This window comes from Notolepis coatsorum (genome assembly GCF_963971535.1).
Source record: "Notolepis coatsorum genome assembly, chromosome: 18".
Taxonomy (NCBI): domain Eukaryota; kingdom Metazoa; phylum Chordata; class Actinopteri; order Aulopiformes; family Paralepididae; genus Notolepis; species Notolepis coatsorum.
In genome coordinates this window covers 9660664-9672522 of record NC_140182.1, presented here as the reverse complement: position 1 = coordinate 9672522, position 11859 = coordinate 9660664, and the positions used below count along the sequence as shown (strand labels likewise).

General features: G+C 42.2%; 1 protein-coding gene across 1 annotated transcript in view; it reads right to left on the bottom strand.

Moving 5' to 3' along the window:
* LOC311244824 (uncharacterized protein) overlaps positions 1-11859 on the bottom strand; it is a 152994-nt gene that overhangs the window by 6659 nt on the left and 134476 nt on the right. Inside the window, exons 36-42 of the mRNA XM_084334507.1 lie at positions 11628-11715; positions 11295-11339; positions 6888-6975; positions 6628-6718; positions 5082-5155; positions 2551-2685; positions 607-723 (exon numbers count right to left, since the gene is read on the bottom strand). Coding sequence (XP_084190633.1) covers positions 607-723; positions 2551-2685; positions 5082-5155; positions 6628-6718; positions 6888-6975; positions 11295-11339; positions 11628-11715 — 638 coding nt within the window. The remainder of the gene's footprint in view (positions 1-606; positions 724-2550; positions 2686-5081; positions 5156-6627; positions 6719-6887; positions 6976-11294; positions 11340-11627; positions 11716-11859) is intronic.

The window sequence follows — 11859 nt, the reverse complement described above, 5'->3', positions numbered from 1 at the left end:
AGTCGACTATTCAACTAATAGGGGTCAGCCCTAGTAGATTTAGTAAGACTGCTGAAACTTGACAAGTTCTATTAAAGTGAAATCTCCCTATATATTTATTCTCACCGCATATATACCTATCCTCACCTGTCCGTACTTACCTGCACATAGTCCTTTACTAATGTATATCTATATCTGTACATAATTCTACTCTTACTAGTTACGCTGCTGGCCAGTAGTAGTCATACTGTCTTTATTTATTATACTACAACTCTGTACATACATCTGATTAGCACTACACTCAGTAGTACTCATGTATATTCTGTACCCTGCAGTTTAATCACCTGTACATTATATATTACTGTTGCACTTTACTGTTACATTTGCACTCTGGTTGGATGCCAAACTTCTTCTCGTTGTACTGTACTTGTGCTGCATGAAGACAATACATTTTAATCTAATCTAATCTAATCTAATTTAATTCACACTATAAAGGATGGTGCTTGAAATACTACTATTACGGTAAGAAAAAAAGAAGACCAGTCCTGGTAGATACCGCTAGTAGTCAGATACAATATTCATCCCAAAACATAAAACGCATGTTGCACATAAAAACATATAACTTACATTTTTAACGTCAAAGTCCCTGATGGTCCAATCGTCAAGTGGTATTTCAGAAGTGGTTGTCACGGTGATGTTGCCATAGTGTTTGCTGTCAGAAGGCCAGTATTCCTCACATTTCACCTGGAAAACATGTGAGTCAGACAAGAGACAATCAACTGTGTGTGTATTACCTGTATATATATGTATGTATATATATGTGTATATATATATATATATGTATATTAGGGCTGTACCGAATGTCATTTATTTTTTCATTCAAAGCTTCTATTGACGTTTTCGAATGAAGCTTTGAATGTCTGCCGTCATATTTTATGACGTAATCACAAAAAATTGTATATCCTCAAACAAAATCCTCAATTTGAATAAAGTTATTAATCTGTTTAAATTAGTATTTTTTTTCATTAAATCAACTTTCTTTAATGAATGTAACTCGTCAGTTTCGTCAACATAAATAATCCAATAAGGGCACGGTTGGTACGAAAGTGATGGTGACGTCTCTTGATGGAGCGCCAAGCGGATGCAGATAGGCTACATCATTTATGATAAATGTTTTATTAAAAATTGTATGACGAGTTAGGATTTTAGCATTTTGGTATGCCCATCAGCTTATACAAGTTAAACGGGGTAACTCGATGTCAGCTCATTTTAATGTGGGTAATGGAGTAAGACAGGGCAGGATTTTGTCTCCCTTCCTGTTCAATGTATATATGGATGATCTCTCCACTAAACTAAGGGAATGTAAGACTGGTTGCATGGTGGGGGAGAGCATTATCAACCATCTGATCTATGCTGATGACTTAGTCATACTGTCCCCCTATAGTGCTGGTTTGCAGCAACTGCTTAAAATCTGCTCTGTGTATGGTATATACAACATGATATCAAATTCAACCCTAAAAAGAGTGTTGTTATGATAGTGAACACTAAGGAGGACCAGAAGCAAAAGTTGCCCTCCTTCTTGCTGTCTGACTGCGCTCTATATGTCGTGACGAGTGTGCGATATTTGGGTCACAATATCACTGATGACATGTGTGATGATGTTGATGCTGCAGACAAATGTCCCCACCTTCCACGCTCTGCTGAGGAACGTGATGTTTAAATGTATGTGTTGTTTATTAAGAGTAAAAAAACCAAGATAATAGGTGCCATTAGTGATGTAAAACGAAGTGATACAAGCTACTCCTCTGATTTGTGGAAACATTGGAACCGATGCCTTTATGTATTTTAATGTATTTTAATCTATGTTGTTGGCCTTGTTTCCTTTGTTATTGTATTCTTGTTGTTGTTTTGTGTAATGTGTAATATGGACCTTGAGTCTGAAATAAAGTCTTCATCATCATCATCATCATCATCATCATCATCATCATCATCATCATCATCATCATCATCATCATCATACTATAATAGTATGATACTATTATACATTATTATTTTTTTTATTAATTCTAATGTTGATTTAGAATTCGTATGTCAACGTTATGAATGAAGCTTCGAAGTATTGTATATATGTAGATATATATGTATGTATATATATACTGTATATACAGTATGTATATATTAGGGATGTCCGATATTATCGGCCTACCGATATTGGCATTCAAATGTGATATCGGAAAATATCGGTATCGGTTTTCAAATAAAAAAAAAAAAAAAATTTACTTTTTTTTTTACATTTATATAACCTTTATTTACCCAGGCAAGCAAGTAAGAACAAATTCTGATTTTATTTATTGTCAAAAGTATGCATAATGTTGTGTTAATTCCACAACAAGAGATATGTAATGTTAATTACCTGAAATTATTCAATTTTTTGGGGGGGAAACCCTGCATATATCGGTATCGGTTGATATCGGTATCGGAAATTAAGAGTTGGACAATATCGGTATATCGGTATCGGTAAAAAAGCCAATATCGAGCATCCCTAGTATATATATATATATATGTACGTACTCGTCCCTGCTCGTTGCAGCGGGTCAGCATCACCAGGGTCTGGACGTTCTTCTCCCAGATCATCCTCCAGAACTCGTGGACAGTACAGGGCAGAGGACCCTGCGCCGCGATGAACTCCTTCCTGGAGTTGTAACCCTGCCAAACAACACATTAAAGGCCCAATCCTCAATCTGAAAGTAAAACAACAGCGGTAGCCCCACCATTGGAAAAAAAACTAAAATCTCCGCTTTCGGCCATTTTCATGTTTCTCTGTGATATTATACGTATGTTGATTATTACAATAACGTCTTGACACAAGGGCTGACAGACGGCTAAACCTGAAAATCCCAACCAAAATCTTTGTTTACATGTGAAATGTTTGGGGTAAATCCGGCTTGTATTTTGAGTTATGATGGTTAAGAAAGACGTATTTCCAATCAATCAAACTCTTCTAGAAAATGTGCAACAATTTAGATGAGAAACCCCCCCCCCCCCCCAAACAAACATGTATTCTACCACCAGGGGGCACTCTTGCTGGAAACGCACTCTGCTGGAAACGCTTTCCTTAAAGGGGACATGCATTGCTATTCCTAGCACTATTTGGGCAACTTTACACAATTCCTGTGAGTCTATTGAACACATCTGTAAGCTTTTATTAAAAAAATTCATTGTTTTATATATATATATTTTTTTGTATCTCTCTTTCTCAGATTTTTCTCTGTTTTCTCCCCGTCCCAATTTAGTCGTTGTGCCAATTCCCCCCCTCCCCTACCTGGTTGTTGTGCGCATGTTCTCCTACTGGTCGGTACAAGGGAACCCTGAAGTATCCGCACTCTTCCTCCGACACGTGCGGCGACAGCCAGTGGCTCTCTTCTCACCTGGCAGCGAGGGCTCTCATTGGTGAAGTGTAACGCGTGGGAGGTCACGCTGCCTTCCTCAAGTCCTGCCTCCGCTGAGCACGCGCCCAGACCTGACCTGTAGGTGTCGCTGTCCACAACGCCAGTTTCCCACCCACGGCTTCCCTCCCCCTAAACCAGCCAAACGAGTTAGTATAGCGATCAGCCCAAGCCAAGGCAATGCTGACTCCGGGAGTCGAGACCGCAGTCTCTTGCATTGGTGACAAGCGCAATCTCCGCTACGCCACCTGACCGCCCATTGTTTTATATTTCTAATCAAGTACTCAAAAGCCAAATTTTTCTCACTTTGGATTTCAGGCTGTGTTGGCCTGGCTCCGCCCATAAGCACTTTGAGTGACAGTCATCCACACAGTCTGCGACTGGCACAGAGAGAGATAGAGAGAGACTGAGGGGGATACTAATTCATTTCACCGCGGGGGGGGGGGGGGGGGGGGCATAATCCCACGGGACAATGCATTGGTAACTTGTTTCAAATGACAATATATACCCCTGTGATTATTATTGTACGGATCGGAATACGGGCGTGCGCGTGGGAGCATGTGCAAAGATATTACAGTGATATGCTGGTGCTCGACTGCGAGGGAGAGAGAGAGATAGAGAGGGAGAGAGGGAGAGAGAGAGAGGGACACACAGAGGCATGGAGCACTGTGTAAACGCTGTGTGTGTGTGAGAGAAGACGGGTCCCTCTCTCTCTCTCTCCATCTCTCTCCCTCTCTATCGCTCCCTCTCTCTCGCTCGTCCACTCCCTGCTCGCAGTCAAAACCTGTTTGAGGAAGTGTCGGGTTACACTATGCGCCTCTGTTTGAGGAAGTGAAGATTATTTCCACTCGCTCTGCTGTCGCTGTCAACCATAGAGGGGGCGTTAGTTATGCAAATCAGTACCCTATTCACGTCAGCAATACCGTCAAATTAGAACAGCTTAGTTGAGTGAGGGAAGATCTTGTGAACTCGAGACTAGACTGATGAGTCAATATGGTAATTAGAGACACAGACCCTTTGATACTAACCCCTATTACTATAAAACCATGCTAAACACAGAAAAAAATCCATTTATAATGCATGTCCCCTTTAATAATTACAGCATCGATTAGGACTAGGCTAAAGACTAAAGGCGATCGAGCTTTTTGCGTTGGCTGCCCCTAAATGATGGAACAGTCTTCCACTGCAAATTAGGTCTGCCCAGACCCTACAGAGTTTTAAAACACAGCTGAAGACTCACCTGTTTTTATTGGCATTCTGAGGCTTGGCAAGCCACACATCCCTTGGTCGTGTCGTGATTTTTAATTTTTTTTTACTTTATTGTAGTTTTATGACTTTGTGTGCATACTGTATTTTGTATTTCTTTTAGTATTTCTGTTTTTGTATTGTACAGCACTTTGGTACAACTTCGGTTGATTTTAAATGTGCTCTATAAATAAAGTTGACATTGACCTTGACCTAGGATGAAATGGGATGATGTCCCTGCTTACGACAACAAACTCAATGCACCGCCCCCTTTTCCCTTCACCCTCCAGTCACAACACAGTTGTGATTGGAGGATCAAGAAAAGAGGGGGCGGAGTTTGAGATGGTTGTATGGCGTTAGTCGGTAAAGGATGAGAGTCAGTCAGTACAGGATGAGAGTGTCAGTACGCACCGGAATGTAGTTAGCATTGATGTAGTCGTCAAGCGGACTGCCGTGGACGGAGAGTTTCACTCTAGATGGATCGTCTGTCAGGTGGGAAAGAGGAGGATGAAATGGTTGATTTGACAGGTGGGAAAGAGGAGGATGAAATGGTTGATTGACAGGTGGGAAAGAGGAGGATGAAATGGTTGATTTGACAGGTGGGAAAGAGGAGGATGAAATGGTTGATTGACAGGTGGGAAAGAGGAGGATGAAATGGTTGATTTGACAGATGGGAAAGAGGAGGATGAAATGGTTGATTGACAGGTGGGAAAGAGGAGGATGAAATAGTTGATTGACATGTGGGAAAGAGGAGGATGAAATGGTTGATTTGACAGGGGGGAAAGAGGAGGATGAAATAGTTGATTGACAGGTGGGAAAGTGGAGGATGAAATGGTTGATTGACAGGTGGGAAAGTGGAGGATGAAATGGTTGATTGACAGGTGGGAAAGAGGAGGATGAAATAGTTGATTGACAGGTGGGAAAGACAAGGATGAAATGGTTGATTTGACAGGTGGGAAAGTGGAGGATGAAATAGTTGATTGACAGGTGGGAAAGTGGAGGATGAAATGGTTGATTGACAGGTGGGAAAGAGGAGGATGAAATAGTTGATTGACAGGTGGGAAAGAGGAGGATGAAATGGTTGATTGACAGGTGGGAAAGAGGAGGATGAAATGGTTGATCGACAGGTGGGAAAGAGGAGGATGAAATGGTTGATTGACAGGGGGGAAATAGGAGGATGAAATGCTTGATTGACAGGTGGAAAAGAGGAGGATGAAATGGTTGATTGACAGGTGGGAAAGAGGAGGATGAAATGGTTGATTGACAGGTGGGAAAGAGGAGGATGAAATAGTTGATTTGACAGGTGGGAAAGAGGAGGATGAAATGGTTGATTTGACAGGTGGGAAAGAGTAGGATGAAATGGTTGATTTGACAGGAGTGATGAACAAAGCTGCCCTCGATAGGTACGGAACATTATCTAGCGAATGATTTAAAGAGTAAATATCTTTCAGTTCAAGAAAATGTATAAAGAAAGAACAATCAGACTTTATGAAGTTGAAGGGTAACAGGTTTCCATAAGACTATATTTTTTTCTTATGTTGTTATAAGTATTGATCGTTTACAATAATTGTAATTGACAGATCATCTATTTCTATTGTTTATTTATTGTTTTGAGTAAGGGGCAGGCTAAATTATTCTCCCTGATCCTTTTCGCTCATGGAATGTGCAAATTGAAAAGTGCTTTGATTATGAAATACTTAAAAAAAAAATTATTTATGGGCGCTACCATGAAATTAAATGAAATGACATGAAATGACATGAAATTAAATGAGATGAAATAGCGCTTCTGAGCGTGACCTGCTCTCCTGGCCTAGAAGAGTGGTAATGCACGGTACGATTTAATCGTATGTCACAATTAGTTTTATCAAATTAGATCAACTCTGCAAAGGAGGGCATGTTGGCGTGACTCACAGAGAAACATGTTGTTGTATATTATATAGTGTTATCTGTGACTCACAGGGAAGCACGTTGTTGTAGCGGTTCTTGGGCTTGTTGTCCAGAGCCTGAGCGCTAGTCTTTGCCTGCGCCACGCCTACGAGTTTCAGGTCCTTTAAACACACACACACACACACACACAGGCACACACACACAGGCACGCACGCACGCACACACACACACACACATACACACGTATGGCAACATGTTAGCTAAACTAAACTAAACCAAACCAAACCAAACCAAACTAAACTGCTCGCTGCTCGATGCTTCGTTCTTTACCTCAAACTCCGCAGCGAAGCCGCAGCTGGAGTCGGCTTTCTGCTTCCTGTAATACGCCTCGTACTCCTCCAGCCTCACGGCCAGGTTCCTGTTCACACAGGAGGTCAGAGGTCAGACCAGGGGTCAGAGGTCAGACCAGGGGTTAGACCAGAGGTTAGACCAGAGGTCAGAGGTTAGACCAGAGGTTAGACCAGAGGTTAGACCAGAGGTCAGAGGTTAGACCAGGGGTTAGACCAGAACTTAGACCAGATCTTAGACCAGAGCTTAGACCAGAGGTTAGACCAGAGGTTAAGTCAAGTCAAGAGTTTTATTTGTCACGGCATACAAGTATACAATGAAATGCGGGTAGACCAGAGGTCAGAGGTTAGATCAGAGGTTAGATCAGAGGTTAGACCAGAACTTAGACCAGAGGTTAGAGCAGAACTTAGACCAGAGCTTAGACCACAATACAATGTATTTATCTTTAGCAAGCCAGTGTCTCAGGTCTGGTCCCACTGTAGTCAAGTCAAGTGTTCCTTTATTAATCCTCTTGGAGAAATTCAGGTGTCATAGCGGCATAATAATAATAAAACATAGAACAAAGTGCAAGTAGTAATGATGATAGTGATAACAGTAGTAGTAGTGAACAGTAGTGAGTGGCAGTGAGATAGTCCTAACTGTCACGCTCCCAGACCAGCTCATGTCTGGGAGAGAGAATGCCCTAGGCAAAGAGTTGACAGTTGTGTCGTTTCGCCATCTAGCGGTCACCTGCAGACGATGCAGTCAACATTGATCCTGCTTGGTCATATTAATAACATTCTACTGTGGCAATTAGTGTCTATGTTACAAGTGTTGTCTGTTTAGGTGTTTTCTGTGTTGACATTCTGATTCTGTGTTTTTGTATTTAGCCTAGTCCTTGTTCCAGTATTGTTGTATTGTATTAGTTCTAGTGCCTTCTTCCCCCAGCTGTTTTCCATTAGTAATCATTGTAATTAGTCTGGGTATATTAGTGTGTCCTGTTCCCACTTCTTGTGTGGCGTCATACCTCTGTGTTCCCATTCCTGTTTGTACATTGCTGTCGTCTGCCTTGCCCTGCTGTTTGTTAAGTCCTAGTACGTTTATTAGTATTCTGTTTTGTTCATCTTTGTTTTCGTGTCTCAGTCCGAGTTTGTACTTAGCGCCAGCGCTGCTGTGCCGTTTGTTTTGTATTTGTATATATTCCTGCCTTGCTCCTGAGTTCTGATATTAAAAGAACACCACGTTGAGAAGAGCAACCACCATCTCTTTCCTCATGTCAATCCGCATATTGGGTTCTTCTCTCCCCCCTATCGTAACACCTAACATTGTTTATTATTAAGAGTCAGATAGTCCTAACAGTGTTTATTATTAAGAGTCAGATAGTCCTAACAGTGTTTATTATTAAGAGTCAGATAGTCCTAACAGTGTTTATTATTAACAGTTCTCAAGTTCACCAGCCGTTAGCTCTCCACCAATCATCATTCATATTGATCAGATGTTATCGTACTAATTGAAAATCAATGAAAGATTTGATTTCATACTCACACTTTGGCTCTGAAAAAGAGAGAGGAAAAAGGTTTTTTTAACCAGCGGTTACAGAAACACATGACTCATTTACTGACAGTACATTGATATTGGCAGGTTTAGTGTCATATTGGTTTTGTTCCCACCAGCGAAACAACATCATTTATTACTACTACTACTACTACTACTACTACTACTACTACTACTACTACTACTACTACTACTACTACTACTACTACTACTACTACTACTACTACTACTACTACTACTACTACTACTACTACTACTACTACTACTACTATCACTACTACTGTAACTGCCTCCTTCTTCTTCTTTTGAATTTCCGGCAGTGTAGACGCATCGTGGCGTATTACTGCCCTCCGCAATTCTTTTGATGGGCTCTTCTTCTTCTTCTTTTCCCGCAGTCTACTGGAACCCGTCATCCCCTACATTGTCCATTGGAGTGCAGCTATTGCTGCTACTTCCTGTCTGAGCCCCCCTTTGCGGGACACTCCTTGCCCCCTGCGATCTTATTCTGGGCTTCTTGGTCCCTCACAGCCCCCTCATCCAATTCCCTAACCACCTTCTCCCATTTCAGACCTTCCATTCCCAAATGTTGAACCGCTATCCTAACAATCATCTTTACCCTATCTGTTCTACCCTTAGCCTCTGCCAGACCATTAACTACCCCTGCCACGAAGGCCACAATACCAAATTTCTCCTCCCTTACCCTCTCTCTATCCTCCTGCTATACCCTCTCTGCCAAATGCCCTTCTCCAACCCCCTGCACCCTTTCTTGGCTTCCCTGTCCTACCCTGCTAACCGCCTCAGCATACGATAACTTACCCTCCCTTCTCACTCTCCGAACCGCAACGTCCTTCTTCATCACCTCGAACTCCTTCTTCATCACCTCACATCCCCTAAACGCTACACTATGCTCCCCACCACAACTACAGCACATCGGCTTCATTCCCTCTCCACACTTCCCATAGTCATGTTCCCCGCCACACCTAGCGCACCTCTGCCCCTTCCTACACGTGGTAGCTATAATATGGCCAAACTCCTGGCACCTATAACACCTAAGAGGATTCTGAACAAATTCCCTAACCCTATACACCATTTGCCCTGCAAACACCTCCCTAGGAACAACCCCACCCTCAAACTCAATCACTACCGTCTCCGTCTCTATCCTATCCGCTCCCCTCTTCATCCTTTCTACTCTCTTAACTGTGCCATTACGCCTGTCCTCCCTTAACTCGTCCACCAGCTGCCCTACGTCCATCTCGACCGGCACCCCAGCTATCACCACCTTACATCTCCTCTTCTCCCCTACTCTCACCACCTCCCGTATACCCACCCCACCACCAATGCTCCTCATCCTCCTAGCCCTCTCCACCTGCTCCTCACTACCACACCCTACGGCCAGGTTCCCATCCCACAAAACTCTCGCATACTTTACCTCCCCTAATTCCTCGTCAATGAGTTTGGGCAACTCGAGCCTAGCTATTTTCCACTCTCCCCTCTCCCCCTCAAGCCTAACCACCATATGAATAACTTTTGCCACAGGTCTCTGGTGTCTGCCTCCTCCCACTCTCCATTCCTCATTCTGTCCAGGCTGTCCGCAGGTCTCTGGTGTCTTCCTCCTCCCACATGGTGTCTTTTTCCCACGTCTTACTATCCACACACACACAAGCACATACACGACACGCACGCTGAGCACGCTCACACACTAGCAGCCACTTTAACACTCATGCCGCACACACGCACACTTATGGCCAGAGGAAAGGCCACTTAAAGTAGTATAGCATCAGGAACAGTGTATTGCACTACTAAAGCTACCTAGCATGTCCTATATGCTCTGTAAATACTAATGTACAGATACCGAGATGGCACACCATGTACCTGTTTATTGCACTGTTTTATTGGATTCTATTAATATGTTGTACCACTGTATTTTATTGGATTCTATTATATGTTGTACCACTGTATTGCACATCGTCGCGGGCAAGACCAGCCGCATTTCATTGTATACCTGTATGCTGTGACAATTAAAACTCTTGACTTGACTTGACTTGACTTGACTTAGTCATCTTTCCACAGCTAAACGGTCGGCCTGTAACTGCCTCCGTGTTCAAGTGTAAGTTAAGTATGATGTCATAGTAGAACCGGCTAGAACATTAGCTCTGTCATCAACATTCCGGAACGTTTGTGATGCGTGATGATGTCATAGCAGAACCTTCTAGAACCGCTCTCAGCCAGCTATATAAGCGAGAGGCGGCGAGTCCCTAATTTCCTCTCGTATTGCATGCAGCCAATAAGGTACGTTTGGGGTTGTAAATGTGTGTCTTATGTGTAGGCCCGGCCATGTAGCTCGGGTGTTAGCTAAAGGCTTGCTAAGCATCAATGATTGACGGCCGTAAGTAGAGATAATATGGATGTATGTTGTTATGGTTTGATCTGTGATTTATTGTATTTCCTGTATGTGTTCACAGTTTTCACGGTTCGGATTAAAGCGGTTCGGTTCGGACTGAAATAAATCCAATCAGTAATATCAAGAATGTGTTGCGTCATCATTGCAGTAGAGGAAGTTACAACTACTACTACTACTACTACTACTACTACTACTACTACTACTACTACTACTACTACTACTACTACTACTACTACTACTACTACTACTACTACTACTACTATCACTACTACTACTATCACTACTACTACTACTACTACTACTACTACTACTACTACTACTACTACTACTACTACTACTACTACTACTACTATCACTACTACTACTACTATCACTACTGCTACTACTACTACTACTAATAATAATAATAATAATAATAATAATAATAATAATAATAATAATAATAATAATCTCACCTCATAGAATGGATTTGAATATCTGATGGGTCCTTCTTGGATATTCTATAAAAAACAAAGCCATCATTCTTTAATGACACATATTGTACGGCATAGTTATCAGTGGTGTGGATGAGGATGAGGTGACATCAGTGATTGATTGATTGAAAACTTTATTTAACAGATTGCAGAATGGGTACAATACAGTACAGCTCAATACACACAATTGTTAATGCAGGGGATGCAGACCAGAGAAAGACTTTCGTCTTGTTTACATCAGGGTCCCCCATTTAGTGTTGTGGATGAGGTATGTTCAGGTGACCTCAGTGGTGTGGATGGATGAGGACCCCTCACCTCTTCCAGTAGACGATGACGCCAACCAGGATGAGGATGAGGATGATGAGGATGCCCAGCGACGCTCCAACAGCTGTGCCAATGAAAACTAAAACGAGAGAGTGAGCCAGGAGAGAGATAGTAGAGATAGTATAGTATAGTTTAGATACAGCAAGTATAGCATAGGGATATAGAGTTAAAACTGTATATTGTATGTATAGTAGTGTACATAGGACCCAGTGCCTTAAACCCG